The sequence below is a fragment of the Alosa alosa genome, chromosome 8, assembly GCF_017589495.1.
Source record: "Alosa alosa isolate M-15738 ecotype Scorff River chromosome 8, AALO_Geno_1.1, whole genome shotgun sequence".
NCBI classification, from domain to species: Eukaryota; Metazoa; Chordata; class Actinopteri; order Clupeiformes; family Clupeidae; genus Alosa; species Alosa alosa.
Window position 1 is genome coordinate 16362462 of NC_063196.1, and position 16616 is coordinate 16379077.

Consider the following 16616-nt stretch of genomic DNA (forward strand, 5'->3'; position numbering starts at 1 on the left):
CGAACCTGGATTGCATTCACGCATGTGATCATTGAACGGTGCGTCCCGATTTTAACAAATCAGGTACTGTTGGAATCCCTGGACCAACCGGAGTTCAATGACTCCTATTACGTCACTTTCCGCCATATTGGACCTCCGCCATATTGGATTTAGTCCAAACTCTACGAAAAGTTTTAGCGGTTACAAATTTCATCCGATTTTCATGGAACTTGGCGGAGATGATCTTCAGACCAAGCCGAAACGATACTTGTCAGATTTTTTCATTTCAAGTTTATTTGCCTGTGACAGCCAATCACACATGGCTATGATGCCGCCTAACATCTCGGCTACGCTTTAATGTATGAAGTCCAAACTTGGTATCTTATTGTGAGGACGTACTACGAAATTGACATCATGTGGCCTCTATAGGGGGCGCTGCATTAGAGGAAGTGAGCTTGTATCTCAGCAACGCTTTGGTGTACAAAACCCAAACTTGGTATAAGGACCTGTTACCTGATTATGATGACGCACTAGGAAATTGGCATCATTTGGCCTCTATAGGGGGCGCTGCAATACAGGAAGTGAGCTCCTATCTTAGCAACGCTTTGATGTATGAAGTCCAAACTTGGTATAGGGACTTGGTACCTGATTGTGAGGACGCACTAGGAAATTGGCATCATTTGGCCTTTATAGGGGGCGCTGCAATACAGGAAATGAGCTCTTATCTCAGCAACGCTTTGATGCATGATATCCAAACTTGATACAGGTGGCTGATTGTGAGGACATGCAAGGAATGTGGTCTCATTTGGCCTCTAGGGGTGAAAGGAAGAAAAAGAGGAACGCAACACGTTCCCTTTTCCTCTTGTTCTTATTAAAATCTAATGGCCATGCAGATCCACCATCAACAACAAAAAAAAAAACCTTTAACAACGACTTATTTTTCTTTTTTTTTTGAAACACTCAAGTGGAAATTGATCTGGCGTATGAAGCATCACATGGCCATTTTTTCCTCCCAGCATCACACATACCTGCAGAAGCAGCGAGCGAAGTGGAGTGGAGCAGAGCGGAACGAAAGATGCCCGCAGTCATGCCAGCCATGCCATCAGGCCAATGGAAGCTACAGATGACATTTACTGTCTGTCAGCTGGCCGCTGACGGAGGGGGAGGTGGGGGATGGGGTGAGATGGGAGTGAAGGGGGGTGGACGGGATGGACCGACCATCTGGAGCGACCCCCTGTTCACCACCTCCAGTCTCCCGGCCCATATGGCGGCGCCAGGCTCTGCCCAGTGGACACCACCAGGTCGGGGCTGGCTTCAGGAGAGTCCGCCGCTGTGGCTCGTCCAGGTCTGTCTGGAAGGAAGTGCGCGCTTCCGCAGTTACCCTCCCTCCTGTTCTGCTGTTCAATGTGAAGGGCAAATACAGACTCTCTCACTGATTTATAAAAAAAATAATAATAGCGCCTTCACCTAGTGATAATCACACTAATGACCTTGATTAAAGGTACTTCAAAAACAAAGCAATCATTTATCGTTGTCCGTTACGTTGCATACGTGTATTGCTGGAAGCTGTGGGGAGCTTTTCACTGACCAGAGAGAGTTTTCACAAATTACTCTGACAGTCAGGTTATGTAATTAATGATTCTGCTGGGCCAAGGAGGAAAAGAATAGGGCTGTAATCAGTGCATACAGGAGGTACTGCCAATATGGGGGGGGGGGGGGGGGGGGGGGGTACTCACTCAGTCTCCACTGCAAAGACTTAAACAGGCATTCAGGCATTCAGACTCAAATCAAGTCCCAATAGCATTTGAATGGTTTTTCATAGTAGAGTTGATTAGGCTTAGTCTTAACTTAACAAAGTTCACTGTGGCCTCAACACTGGAGAAGAGCCTTAAATTATATGAAAGCATATTATTATTTTATTTATTAGAATTAAAAACACTAAGAAATTATAATTAACTGAGCTTCAAGTTATACAAAATCACACATTACAAGTGTCACACAATCAATCAGTTTGTTGTTAAAAGGAACACACCAACATTTTGGGTAATTAGCCTAACTTATTTGCCATCTACCCCAGAGTTAGATAATATGTGGATTAGACCAGTTAGCCTATAGCTTCCTTTTAGTTATAGGCTAACTTGAAGCTGACTGGTCTAACCCACTTCCAGCCAATTATGCTAAGATGTCAGACTGGGTCAAATAAGCTAATATCCCAAGAAAGTTGATGTCTTCCTTTTAACATTAGCCTGGATACTTCAGGATTTGGACTAACCAGTTCTATAAGAAGGTTTTGTGATGTACTCAAGTCAGTGAAAGAATGAGGTCTCTCAAAATGGACGCCAGCTATGAGCTCATCATCGGCCTCCTGCACTGCTGAGACAGCAGCGCCCGGGGACGACCGGGCGGATGAGCTGACGCAAGTGGGCAGATCGACAGTGGTCGGCCACGGCGGGGGGTGGGGGTGTTGGAGGAGAAGGCCACTCACTGGTTACCCTCTACACCCAGTGACAGATTCAGATCACAGTGCATCATGGGAAGGGTCGGCCTCCTTGCCAGTGCGATGGCAACTTCCATACAGAAAGCCAGAGTTTTTATTTTTTGAAAGTGTCACCTCTCTGAAATGAATAGATAGCATGTGTTAACAGGGTAAAGCGTAAGTGCCTTCGTACTGAATTAATTTCAGCTTTATTCCCTGATGAATGATTTTCCGTTGTGAAAGTGAAATTCTGGCATTAACTTAAAAAGAAAGCAATTGACCCTCAATCGCCTCACACATAAGATCTTTGTGTTCGTTAACACATTACACTGCTAGAGAGACAGAGAGAGAGGGAGTGAAGAAGCTTGTCTTGAAGGCATTGGGAAGGAAGCACTCCTATTTCTGTGCAAACATCAACGCCATCTGTCTCTTATGCAGCCCCCACACACACCGCTCTGGGGTCTCCTCCACGCGACATCCGAACTCTCACGCTGACCTCCAGCTCTCTCGGACACGCTCACACACGCTCACACACACACACAAACAAACAAACACATTTACCTACCCACTCAACACCACATGGAACGTTGTTCTGCTACAGTTCTGTCCGCACATTCCCATGAAGTGGACTGTTAATTGACTGCCGGGGTGAACGGGGATCACCATCACTTGAGTGGTAGAATGTATAGGATGAGCCCCAGGGAGAGGTGTGGGTGCATGTTTCAAATGAATGGACAGCGAGAGCTCCGGAAGAAAATGCGTGGCACGGATTTTGCGATGGAGAAATGCTTAATGGATTCATTTTCAGATTAACACTCTGCCAGGGTAAACACAAGAGAGAGAGAGAGAGAGGTGAAAAATTACAACCCGCTACGTGACCTCTGCAATGACGACTGCTGTAACGAGCCTGGAATTCAATTAATGCCCCATCACCTCGGCGGGAGTCTGGCCCAGATGATTGATTAAGCCTCCCCGTTCGATGCGAATCGGTCGAGGCTTGTCGTCATCAATTCACCGTCATGCCCGCAGACCCAACGGTCAGGACGCTGTCAGACGGGGGGGGGTTCCCTGCTCCACTGGGTCAAGCAGCAGTGTAAGCTCACAGACAAAGCCAAAGAGAAGGGGCCAAGGAGTCAAAGGTCAGTTCATTACCCCAACAAGCCTTGATTAAGCCTCCCCGTTCGATGCGAATCGGTCGAGGCTTGTCGTCATCAATTCACCGTCATGCCCGCAGACCCAACGGTCAGGACGCTGTCAGATGGGGGGGGGGTTCCCTGCTCCACTGGGTCAAGCAGCAGTGTAAGCTCACAGACAAAGCCAAAGAGAAGGGGCCAAGGAGTCAAAGGTCAGTTCATTACCCCAACAAGCCAATTTCCCCGGTTCAAGCGCTGGCAACAACTATAGATGCGCACAATGGCCAGCATTGTTTAACAGCACGCAACTTTGACTCCAATTTTTTAAAAACACGATGACCAAAACTAATTGTCAAGGCAGTTCACATCAATCATTGGTATTCAAGTTCATAATGGCCACTAACAAAGAAATGAAACACAAGAAATGAAATCACAAAGAAACCTAGAGATAGCTGATTGTGACATTAACCCAGAACTTGTTGGCATCAGATTCTGTAGAGCTACACCTAGTCCCATCAGGGCCAGATCAAATGTGGTTATCCATCATGAGCTGTGATTGTAGGCTTAGTTCTGTGTCTGCAGGTAGAGTGGAGAGCAAATGCCCATCATTAACCTTCTGATTAACCTCATCTGTGTTATGATGCATCCAATCTGACATGGAGATCGAAGAGGCAAAGTGCAACACAGCAACAATGACAACCATTTGGTCCTCCCTTGGGAATAGCTATTCCAGGCAGTAGACAGACCGTTTAACATATTTTATAGGGCTTTCTTTATAGCAATGCATAGAACAATGATAAAAACACAATTTAATCAAAGCATGTATTCCATCATATTTCAATAGAGGAAATGTCATGTCTGAGAAGCACTTTATATAGGACAATTTCATTCTTATAAATGGTCTCATACAGCAAAGATGTGAAATCGTAATGTTACAATATCATATAACTTCCATGTACAAGTCATGGAAGATCTTTCTTTTGCTTTTTGATACACATGGAAATTGTTACGGTTCAGGGTCCATCCATAGTGGATTTGGATTTGATGATAATACATAATTTCCTAAATTACCTGTCAACAAATTAGGTTACCACTTGTCATTACTCATTTTTTGATTAAGATTGAGCTCAACATATTATATCTCTAGCTAGGGTTAGGGTTAGTTTATTTCCATGGCTGGAGTGCAGTGGCTGGAGACAGAATCCAACTCTGCATTCAATCATCAGTAGGCGGGTGAGAGGTTGAACTTGGGGGTGATTAAGATTCACTGCAGACCTCAGCTTGTCAAAATATGCTACTTCAGTTTGACAACCAACATGCAACCAGACTCGTAAAGAAGAGATATCACTCATGTTTCACTACGCATGCTGATGCCTTCACATTTATACATGCTTATCTTGTCTGCACTTGGTCTCAGCTGAGACAGCTGATGTAAAATGACCCATGCAATGGCTACTGCATGTTTAGAAGACTCTGAGGGGTGTTCTACTCCACTGTTGATATTCTCTTTTAAAACCACATGGACCGTTTTGTTAAGTTTAAACATAACTTTGTTTCAGGCTTTCTTTCTGCCACTGACCAAGAATGTGACCTGCTCTGAGCACAAAAAATGCCCTTTGTCATCCAAAGACATATGCCACTGTGTTTCTGGAGTAAAGAGAACAACAACATTAAGGCGCCTGCACTCAAAAGGTCAAATAAAAGGGTAAAATTACTTGAATGATGATGAATAATTATTGCAATGAATAATAAAAGAAAAATTAAATGTGAGGTGGCATACTAAAATGACACTAATATAGAGATCATAGGTTCCTCCGAGTTGAGAACAAAATGCAATCACTTCCGTGTGTTCTTTCACTTCATCTACTGTTTCTTCCCACGCTTATCGCTGTCCTGATACATCTGGCCTAGCCAAAAGACACGCATGCTTTAAGACATGCTTGATCTCATAGTTATGACATGTTTTAGTGCAGATGTAGAAGGGGGGAAAAAAAGTCGTTGTGTAAGTGTCTGCCTGTGACAGAAGGCAGAGCCAAGGACCCAATTTCCCTGAGCAAACTGCAAACCCTCTGCAGTAAGGAGATGAAACACCTGCAGGGTCAGATGTTGTGGCCCAACGACATCCGTCACGGAAAATCGCAGTCAAGATAGACCCCTCAAATATTAATATAGCTGGAGCAATATCTGAGAGAGAGAGAGAGAGAGAGGAAGAGAGAAAAAGGGAGAGGAGAGAGAGAGGAAGAAAGACAGAGAGAAAGCAAGAGGGAGGGGGAGAGAGAGGGAACGATATATAGGGGCTATGGACTCTCTCCTTTGCCACTTCCTTCTTTAGCCTGCAGGAAGGTGACAGTGGCTCCCTTTTCAGTCACACTAGTTAATACAATTTCGCAATACATCAAGCAAGGAGAAGCCAGGGAAGGAATGTGGAGGGGGGAGTAAGTCAATCAAAGCATGTGGGCTAACACTGGCCGACGGGACTTCAAACAGGGGAGATGACAGATCGCAGAGAAGGATGGGGAGGGGATGGAGGGGCAGCGGCGGAGGATGACTGCCCCCCTACCCGTCCACTGTGGGCACTAGTTCAGCGCTGGAGGACTGTCACCCTGGATCATCCGCGCCGATCAGACAGCCCGCTCATTAAGACAGCCTGTCAGACCAGCAAGTCCACAGTCCTACAATTAAAAATGTGCCAAGACGCATCACTGTAAACAACGTGCCACAACAAACTCTCTAATTACACTACCAACTGCAAGAGAGAGAGAGAGAAAGAAGGAGGGAGGGAGGGAAGGGAGGAGAGGAAGGAGGAGGAACACACCCTGAACGTGGACAAGTTCACAATAAAATGATGCGCTAAAATTAAGCTGTGGATTACTTAACTGCATCATCGATGCACTGCACTTGGGCTACTGGCACTTAACCCCCATTTGCTAATAAGTGCCAACAAGGAGCTGCGATGACACTGTCGGTAGCCTACGAAAATAAAAATATGCAAAGTAACAACTCAACTTTCTTCCGCAATGCGGACACTTGCTTCAGTAATGAGTGTCTTCTCCGGAGTAGTCCTTTGACTATTGGAGAACAGATTATTCTTCACACGCTGTGCTGTCCTGATTGACACGGGGGGAGGCCCACATGCCGGTTGTGGACCGGAGCCAGACTGGAGCTCAGACGCTTCAGCTTGGTCCTGATAAGGAGCTTGAATTGGGAGTGAGTGGGCGCTTGACACCAACTCTGCCTAAATCGACTTGCCACAGCTTGTTCAGAAAAGGTCAAAAGAGTTTTTCTCTGGGAGAAATAATCATCTCTTGGAGGACATAAAAAGTCTGAAGCATAGGGCATAGGAGTGAGGCAAAGGCAGGAGGGTGCGGGAGTGGGGGGGTGGGGAACGCAAAGCAACCGTGAAGTGAAGACTACTGAGTATGGCACAAAAGGCACCCTCAAAACAGATTACATAGCTGTGGATTCTCAGTCAAAGATGATTTATCATAATTCGTGACCACTTCTTCCAGGTTCACAGGCATCCCTTCCCCTTCTTGGCGAGAGGCTGTGGACAATGGAGCGTTTTGTGCCTCAAATCTTCCCCCCAGTTGCAAGGAGACTGTGACTAAAATGGCAGGCTTACATCAAAGAGCTTCACTGATCCAGAAACTGGCAGGCCCAGGTGCCTCCGCAAACACCGGTCCTGAATCAGCGACTGGGGACTGAATGAGGGAAGATCCCCTAAACCACAAAAGCTCCCTGAAGATGCATCCGCTGAAATTAGTCGAGTTAACAAACTTAGCACGGAATGAACTGGGCTGTGGTGGCTAATGTAATATACTGGACAATGAAAGCACAGAAGACAGGAACAAAGAAGGCACTTCGGAAAATGGTGTCCACATGTTAACCTCAAAAAAAAAAAAAAATCCAATGATTAGCGTTTGCCTTCACGGGACATTTATTTTGCTGTTTGCACTGTTCGTTCAATAAGATGTTGAGCTGTGGAAAGAGCAAGCGGCGCATGAATTCCCACATCAAGGTCACTAGTGGCCATGCAGGAATGGGTAAAGGAAGAGGACCATTTCCTGATTAATCTACTGAAAAGCGTTTCGAGCAGAGGCAGCAGTGACGGATGAGCGACTGCCCTAACAATGTGTGCAGGTGAAAACACGAAGATGTGTGAACAGGAGTCTGGGCCTGACTCTTCCAGGGCTTGACTCATCGCTGTTCTAAAGTCTTAGCTTCTTTTATCCCGATCAAAATACACTTTCATTAGCGCTGCACTATTTGTTCATCCTAGCACTTTGGTTTCCACAATTATATTCTGTGGCAAGCTCAGGGTACTTCGGAGATCTGTCGATAGCAGGAGTTGCAAAACTAAACTAATGGAGACAATCTGCTGTTACCCCACCAGTTACTAAGAACTTTAATGAAGCGTCCTTTAGCCAAGCCAGATCAAACCAGTCACCGTTCACTTCATCAAATGAACAGAGAACTGTCTGATATTGAAGCGTTCACTTCTGTACAAAGGATCCAATTTCAGATGATTATTCACTCACACATTTCGGCTAGTTCTCTCTCTCTTTCCTCCTCTCTCTCCCTCCTTTCCGGACTGTGCCTTTTTAAATGACAGAACTCGATAATGAGAAATAAAAAATGAAACACCACAAATTGAGACTAACTCAGAACATTACAGTCTGGAGACCAAAAGGAGCTGAACTGATCCTTTTTTTTTTCAATTTACCAATACCACGAGACAATAACAACTGCCACATTAAGCGTGACCAAGCCATTGTTGGTGTGCACATTGGAATTCTGATTGGCTAATCAGATTGTGTGCCTCTCTGTCTCACACCCCTTCTCTCAAAAAGCAGCTATTTAACCTTCACCCAGGGGTAATGTGGTTGCTTCAATTTCTTTATTGGAGAGGTGCCGCCATGAAATAATGTTAACCCGCTGGGGGTAGCTTGACCCTATCAAAGTTCTCAGCTGGGCGAGAATGATGTCACTGACAAACAAGAGCTGAACTTTTGCAACCCGTGTAGCGGCATTGCATGCTAATGAGACGGAGCGGAGGTGCATCCGACATCGCCGAATTCTTCCAGGAGTACTGAACATGTGGAGCCCCTTCCTAAGGCATGCATGAATAAACCCCCAGCTTGCTCCATCACCCTCTGTACAACCGCATCGACAATTAAGCAAATGATGGCGCCAACAGCAGCAAAGAAAGCATAAATCAACTAGGCTATAAATGAACTAAAGAATAGGTCGAAATGATTCGAAAGTTGTTGTTTCAAATTCTTTGCAGCTGCTCTGTGACCGTGACGATCCTGTTAATTTGAGTTCAAACGTTAAGCAAGGTCCGTGGCTAACCGAAGCCACATGTGGGCAGAGTCTCCTGAGCAGGACCCTGAGAATACAAACACTCCGCCGTTAGCCAGGGGCCTTCTCAGGAAGGCTTTCAGGGAGGAGGTGTGTGTGTAGGGGGGAGGAATTACTGCTTTTCATGTACCCTTCAACTACACTTACCACACACGAAAAGAACAAACAACAGAGAGAGAGAGAGAGAGAGAGAGAGAGAGAGAGAGAGAGAGAGAGAGAGAGAGAGAGAGAGAGAGAGAAAAAAAACACTGTGCAAACATCTCACAAGCTCCGCTGTATGTATAAGCGAATCTCCTACTGAACTTAACTCCTGTGGACATCCTCTGTCACATGGAGGCAGGCCCTCAGCAACGTTATCTGCCCCGAGTGGACGCACTCTTTTCTCCCCCGTCTCCCGTGTAATATTTCTGACTGAGGCAGCGGCCATGTTTATTACGGAGCATAACCAAGAAGCCGCTGTTCACAGAGGGTCGTGCCACATTAACTTACAGAGGGAAAACAACAACAGAAAAGCCCTTCACATAAAACTACATCAGCTGAGGTAAAGCTGCCTCATCAGCAATACCTTAAGTGATGGACTCTAGGATCGTATAGCCTAATGAGACCATCCTACAGTCCACACCTCCCTTGAGGTATACATGTATATAAGGGAAGTGGATCACGAGTCTCCCCGATGAGAGTGATGGAAGAGGTGGAAGATGGAAGCAGCAGGTGAGACATGATGAAGCCACTAAGCCTCGGATAGGCAAATAGAAAGACAATTGGAAAAACTAGGAGGATAAAAAGAGAAAAATAGAGGGAGAGAAAGAGAGAATCCCCTCTTTTGTTGGAGAAAAAAGCGGCCATAAATTGCCGTTAGACAAAGCGACTCGGCTGGGCCTTGCTCTGCCTTCACTGTCACACTAAGTGACAGCCCCACTTGTCTCTGCGAGCAGCAGGAGAGAGCTGCTTAACATCAGCACACGCAAAACAGATAAAGGGGGAGGAGGAGGATGGGAGGAGAGGAGGTGGGCTCACAGGCCGTGTGGTGGGGATTCAAATCTATATCATTAACATTCATTTGCGCCGACTTAACGAGAAAATCCGCTTTCTTCGCAGCCTCTCTCTCTGCTGAGAGCCAATGAAGGGTACAACACACAGATAAAACAAATAATAAAAATGGTAAAAAGGGAGAGCTTTGTACGTCAGTGATTTCCTGGGAGGGATTGTAAACAAAATCTGCAGAGAGCAAAGTGTAAATTGTTCTGTGGAGGAAGAAAATGGTCTTACCTATTCAATAACAATACCACTTCAATATGTTGCTCATTATTTACTGACGGTGTTTTCCTCACTGGTGGTGTTTTCTCTCATACCCATGCAGAATAGAGCAAATATGATAAAGTAGAAAAGAAACCACTGACTACACTAATGAAAAGCCAGAAATCGGTCCTTAAAGTTCTCTCAGCTGGTTTTCTGAGGTGATCTGGCCACACAATTCAGTCAAAGACCTGAAAACTAATTTTACTTACTTAGGAATTCTTTAAAAAAAATCCCTATGAATTCTCGTCAACAAAAATAGTATTTGCTCAGAGTTATTCATATATGGAGAAGGGGAAAAAATAAATGTAGAACAAATGAGGGAATTAGACTGGTCAGGTCACATCAACTTGTCTGGGATATGCACACTCCCACGCAGACATGTTTTGACTCGTCACTGTCTACTGAGAGATCCCATTAAGACAGTTGGCAGACACAAACCAAGCACCTGACAGATCGCTCACATATGTACACCAATGTAACAGCAGCGTTTAGAACATGACTAGAACGTGCATGTACATGCATGCAAGGGGAAAATAACTAAACCAAGATGCTACTGAAGATTATAAATATAAAAGGAATGATGAGTAAGACTGAGTCAGAAGGAATAAATTAAAGGAGTGTCTACTTGGAGTGATTGAAGGAGGCTTTATGACAGGAGGACAGGTGGTGTTTCTGTTCAGTCAGTTGATACACTATCTATCTATCTATCTATCTATCTATCTATCTGTGTGTGTGTGTGTGTGTGTGTGTGTGTGTGTGTGTGTGTGTGTGTGTGTGTGTGTGTGTGTGTGTGTGTGTGTGGTGTCTCTCTCTCTCTCTTTCTATGTGTGGATGTGTGTGAGGTGGTTCGTGACGTGTCTGTGTTGCTTCCAATAGCGTGTGGTGTGACAGGGCCGCATCTGACAGTTTTCACAGACATGGAGAGAAAAGGGGGGAGGAAGACACTACACACACACACACACACACGTCACGAACCACCACACACAAACACACAGAGAGAGAGAGAGAGAGAGAGAGAGAGAGAGATACTCAGGAGGGGTTTGGAAAATAAATCTCTGCCAAACATAATATGCCGTTAAGGCAGGAAGGCACGGCACTGTCCTTGACCACTGTTCCGGCGTCAACTCCGGCAAACACAAGGGGTTCAACCCGGTGTGATGACTCCACTCCACACAAACCTGAGGGAAGAGCGTGTGACAACTCTCGACAGCTCGCGGCTGAAACGCAAAATCTGAGGTTGACACTGACGGATGTAATGGGCAGCTGTAAAATGACCAAAGACAGTGTTTTCCCTAAGAGACCACGGATTAATTTCGGCTATTAGTAATGTCATAATCTTTATGGGGTTATAAGTCATGATACTAAAATCTCTCATCCCTCCAAAAAAAACAGCTCATAAAAAAACAAAAACAACAAAACAACAGTAGAGATATCACGCAGGGAGTGAGAGAAATGGGAATAAGCACAGCACTAAGATCCTGCACTGGCCTTGACGTCTCGCCCTCTTTGGAAGAGTCCAGTCAGCTCTCCAAAGGAGCTTAAGAGAGGGAAGAGTCCGAACAGGGCAGCGGAGGCCATTACGGCCACTAATCCAGAAAGTGCTGCGATGACAAAGAGCGAGGATAACTGCAGCTGGAGATGGACACTGAGGGCCTCGGCACGAACAATTGCACTTCACAAGCCCACAACCCCCCTCACTACCACCACCACCATTTTTTTTTGCTTTTAAGCACACTCAGGCCCCATCATCTCCAGGCCCGTCACAGCATCCGCTCAGGCCTGCTCAAAGACTAAAATGCCTGCGAGCGCTCTATTCCACCAAGCCAGCGCGCGTTAAGAGCCCGAAAAGAGCTGAGAGGCTGAGCAGTTAGCATCCAGATGAACCTGTCAGCCACTTTCCTTTCCTTTTTCCTTGAGTACACGACTCCACCTTGATACAAAAAGGGAAGGGGAAAAAAAGCTAACAGGCAACCATTTGGCTGACACTCAACAGGCAAGGTCATTTGAAATATACGTATTAGATTACAACTCGGGATACTACGTGAGAAAGCCCATTCTGTATGGGATGGTAACAAGAATAACTTGTCCATGGATAATCCTGGATAAGGGGGGGCTTGCTGGCATTCAAGTAACATGCTGACAAAACCTTCACTGGAGCGGCATGGGATGAAGAAATGCAAGGGGGAAATTATGCGGAACTCGCCGAATTCCAGGGAATTAAATTAAAAATCCACACCACTGCAAAAATCACTTGACACATTTTGTCAGGTATTGATTTACCATGCATAATCTCCACGCTGAGGGAAACAACTGAAGGGGGAAAGAAACAATACCTGGCCAGCCACAAATAGATTTTGTTGATGGCAGGTAAAATAAAGAGAGTATGTTTCCTCTCCACAAGTGCTGTGATAAGCAACTTGTGACTCGTCGCCTAACCTGTAATAAAACAATGACATTAGACTGCCTGCACCTCGGAGTGAACTGTCACGGAAAGCCAAACAGCAAGGCCTCATGTCCTAGTTTTGCCCGACTTGTCTCTTTTCCCTGACAAGCGACAGTGTGCCCCTGAGCCCTGTTCAGCAAAGGACAATGTCCTCTGATTTAAAAACAAAGGCAAGACTAGAGAGTGAGACACTTTTTTTTGGAGCATCAAACCAACTTTGCAACACTGAAACCCATCTTATATAAATAGCTATGGTGCAATGCCATCAGTGGTTGAGAATCAACCAGTATGTACCAAAAACCGGACCGCCAAAGAGATATTTCACAGAGCACTGATAGTTCATGGTGGTGCTTTATAATGACAAACCAGGCCACAGAACAGAACAACAGAACACATCTCAACACAACAGATGGACAGCAATGTCCACCGACATGCAGGAAAATAAATAATAAACAAAATAAGTAAATGAATAACTGTTCAAGATGAGAGCTTTTGAACCTGAATAATTGACAGGGACACACTTCAAGCTCCAGATTATGCAGCCCTGTTAATGATGCTGTTCTCCCAGAAATGCATTTGCATGCTTCACGTATGACTAGAAGAGGGCCTTACTTATGTCCACCACCACATGTCTCTACTCTGGGCGTAATTCATTGTGCTAAGTACAGTGCATCATTATGTCATTAGTTATGACCACCTTATGAAAAACTGTGTATGTGTGAACATATATTTGGCCATTAAAACTCATTCTTATTCTAAACAAGAGAGCACTCTTATATCTTAAATTGGTAGTGGCATTCAATTCTGTATACTATGGGCTTGTGCTTAACACGTTAACTAATGGTTATTAGGGCTGTGCGTATTTAAAGAGGAAGAATTAAGTTAGCGTGATAGTGTTGACGCCTAGAGCATGCAAGCCCCTGGCGAGTTTTGAGGGGTGGGGTGTTGTTGCAAGTGAGCAGTTTTAAAGAAACCCCGTCGGGCGCTGAGGGGGCGATTTATCAAACCATAGCGTCACAATTACCCAAGACAGAAGCTCTCACTGTATGATGTTGCGCTGCGCTGCACACACACACTCACCTTTCTCCGCATGTCCCATTTGCGCTGCGTCCAGATGCGAGAGAGAAAATAATAGCTGGATTAGCACAGCAATTTGACCGCCTGCGTTGAAATCACTGTTTACCAGTGTTAAATAATCTCTCACTTAATTTGCATAACTCTACGAGCGTTATTAACCCACTCGGTAATGAATCTCCGAAAATGCGAAATACCCATGGCATACAGGCCTACGTGTTTTTGATTGCATTGCTGTAATTTAATTAATCCACGGATAAGACTTTTTTCACTAATTAATCACCTATGAAGACAGCTGTATTTTGCAGCCTCTCTCTCTCCGCCTATGGAGAATTAATCTATGATACGATGCAGGCTAGATTACGTTCCGACAGATGTTGAAAATTGAGACAATTGGGTTATAAATAGACTAGGAAGTTTTCTGATTCTCTTTACTACTCTACATGAGTTTTAAAAAAAATGACAGGGTCAACTTTGAACAATTCTCAGAACAATTTAAAAGAAAGAGCAAAAAGGTAAGGAGTTGTTTCTGACAGTTTACGCGTAACAGGCTACGCGCATTCAGATAACCAAAACTGAAGCTATCGGACTCAGCTCGTTGAATGAACATTTTCAAATAGCTTTTGGGTTGCGTCCAGGGAATCCTTCTTAAATCCCCCTGGGATTTCATTTGCATGGTCAACTACAAAAGAGTGAGGGGTAGGCCTACTGTAACCCAAATGTTACAATTTTGGGCACATTTTACCTTAAATTAACCTAAACAACTTTGGGTTTCGCATTCGCATAGGCTAGGCTTGTTTAAACTGATCATGTAGGGTAGGCTGTTTGTCTCTTCATCTGCTAAGGCACAGAAGCCAGTTCGGCAAAATTCGCCAAGGAAACAAAAACTGAGCAACTGCTTTTCCCACGCGTAGCCGATAACAACCGTTTTCGGTGCTGCAAATAAATTAACACAGCGTGCACTGTAAAACCTGGGCTGGGATAGATGCACTTGTCCTTTTGTTGTTAATATTAGGCTACGTTTTTCCCCGGCAAAAACAAGCCTATCGAATACCTGCCTGCTCCTCTGAATTAGAGTTAGTCAACTTTTCAAATTAAATGTAACCTATCTTATCCTATTGCTTGCTTACATTAACATCTTCATTAAAGACACTGTCCGTGAATTGGTTTCGGAAAAGGTTGGTATTTGAGCTCACATCATGCAAATCAATATACATTCATTTTTTGTGCTTCTGAAACTCCGTGCTGGGATCGTCTAGCTCGGTCTCTGTCACTCTTCCCATTAACGTTCGGCTACATGGACATGACTGTGGAGGCTATGAACAGAGTTGACCATTTGGAGCGATTCGCTAAATTTCACAAAAAGTGCATGGGGTTAGAATTGCGGACATTTAACTTTACTGTTGCCTACTGCATAGACTGTATTCGGCAAAACACTTGTCTATTTTTTGGCTAATGTTTATTCAATACCATGTAGCGAGCTGGTTAACTTCTTGAAGTAGGCTACTAAGGTTAGCCTAATGTTACCTGTTTTAAAAACTCGCCACAACATCGGTGTGCAAGCTCTCCATTTCAGTTTCCCTTACGAATTGCCAGCAAAGACATAGCCTACGCTACAACTGGGAGTCAAAAACTTTCTAGATAAATTCTAGCCAACTATGAAGTCGTAAGCGATTATGATTAGAAAAAGGAACGAATACTCTATTGGCATGCTACAAGTTTATTTACACAAAGATAGCACATTGCTATAATTCCGTAGCCTACCTGTGGGCAAGTTTAGAAAGACGAACAACCCAACGCCCATCAGAAAAATACAACGTCACGGACGGTGTGAACAGAACAATATCTTAATAGATACTTTCAAATAATAATTTTACGTAGATAGTAATCCACCTTGATGCATATAGGGATGATAATTAACTTGCCCAACAGTCATCCACAACTTTCCCTGCCGCACGCACGGACCACCACACGGCAGCATAGAATATGTTAAGATGTCCACTTACCGGCTGGGAATTGGGCTCCGACGCTTAGAAAGGGTGAATACAACAGCAAGAAACCCAGAATACTCATATCCATGATTGTTTATTGAGTTTTCGAAGTTTCAAAATAGTTCAGAAAGGTTGTTATTCCAGTCGATCCACGCGCTCCATTCTCATAGCCTCTCTCTCCTACTTTGTTGCTCAGAGTGTGGAGAGATGGGCCATGACGTCAGCGCTCTCTCCGATTCAAACGCTGCCTTATCAAACGCGACTCTCTCCTGGAGATGGCAAGCTCCCTCTGCCGTCAGTATGCAGTTACATTTTGTTTTAATTAAATAGATGTGGAGGTTTTTAATATGCTAAAAATTGAAAATGTATGAAATACATCAATAGGCTACTTGTATAGGTTGATGTTCTCATATCTTTATTCTGTCCATAATGTGCCATGCCAGCCTACTTTTACAAATGTAAGTTGAAATGGCTAGTTTATACCTAAATCTGCATTCTCATTGTGACTAATCGAGTCATCTGGTGCCTCAAAAATATGAATCATTTAAAACTTCTCGCATGAAGTTTCGCGTCACCAGTGTTATTTGTAGTTGTTTATGTTGTTGTTATTTATGTATTTATTTGTCTAATTGCTGAATGACATTAACGTCATATCTTGTCGCAAGTCAAATGCTGTCTAAATGGGGCTTTTTATGGTCTCTTGTCACTGTAGTTTCCTGTATATGTGAACTGAGCTTACATGGCTTGCATGGACCATAACATAGGCCTAAACATTGTCAGCTAAGAAAACACTGCAGCGTACTCAGTGCAATGACAGCACTTTGTGTTAAACATTGATTCATATAGCTTCACGATTCCTG

General features: G+C 44.4%; 1 protein-coding gene across 16 annotated transcripts in view; it reads right to left on the reverse strand.

Moving 5' to 3' along the window:
• Nucleotides 1-16008, reverse strand: part of ptprk (protein tyrosine phosphatase receptor type K) — a 126669-nt gene extending 110661 nt beyond the window's left edge. For 15 of the 16 annotated variants that reach the window (XM_048249883.1, XM_048249882.1, XM_048249885.1 and 12 more), the window contains exons 1-2: nt 15772-16008; nt 13772-13795 (exon numbers count right to left, since the gene is read on the reverse strand). In XM_048249883.1, the coding sequence (XP_048105840.1) occupies nt 13772-13795; nt 15772-15844 (97 nt within the window). In that variant the 5' untranslated portion in view covers nt 15845-16008. The remainder of the gene's footprint in view (nt 1-13771; nt 13796-15771) is intronic. The other variant, XM_048249872.1, reaches the window with a different exon arrangement.
• Nucleotides 16009-16616: the final 608 nt, after the last annotated feature.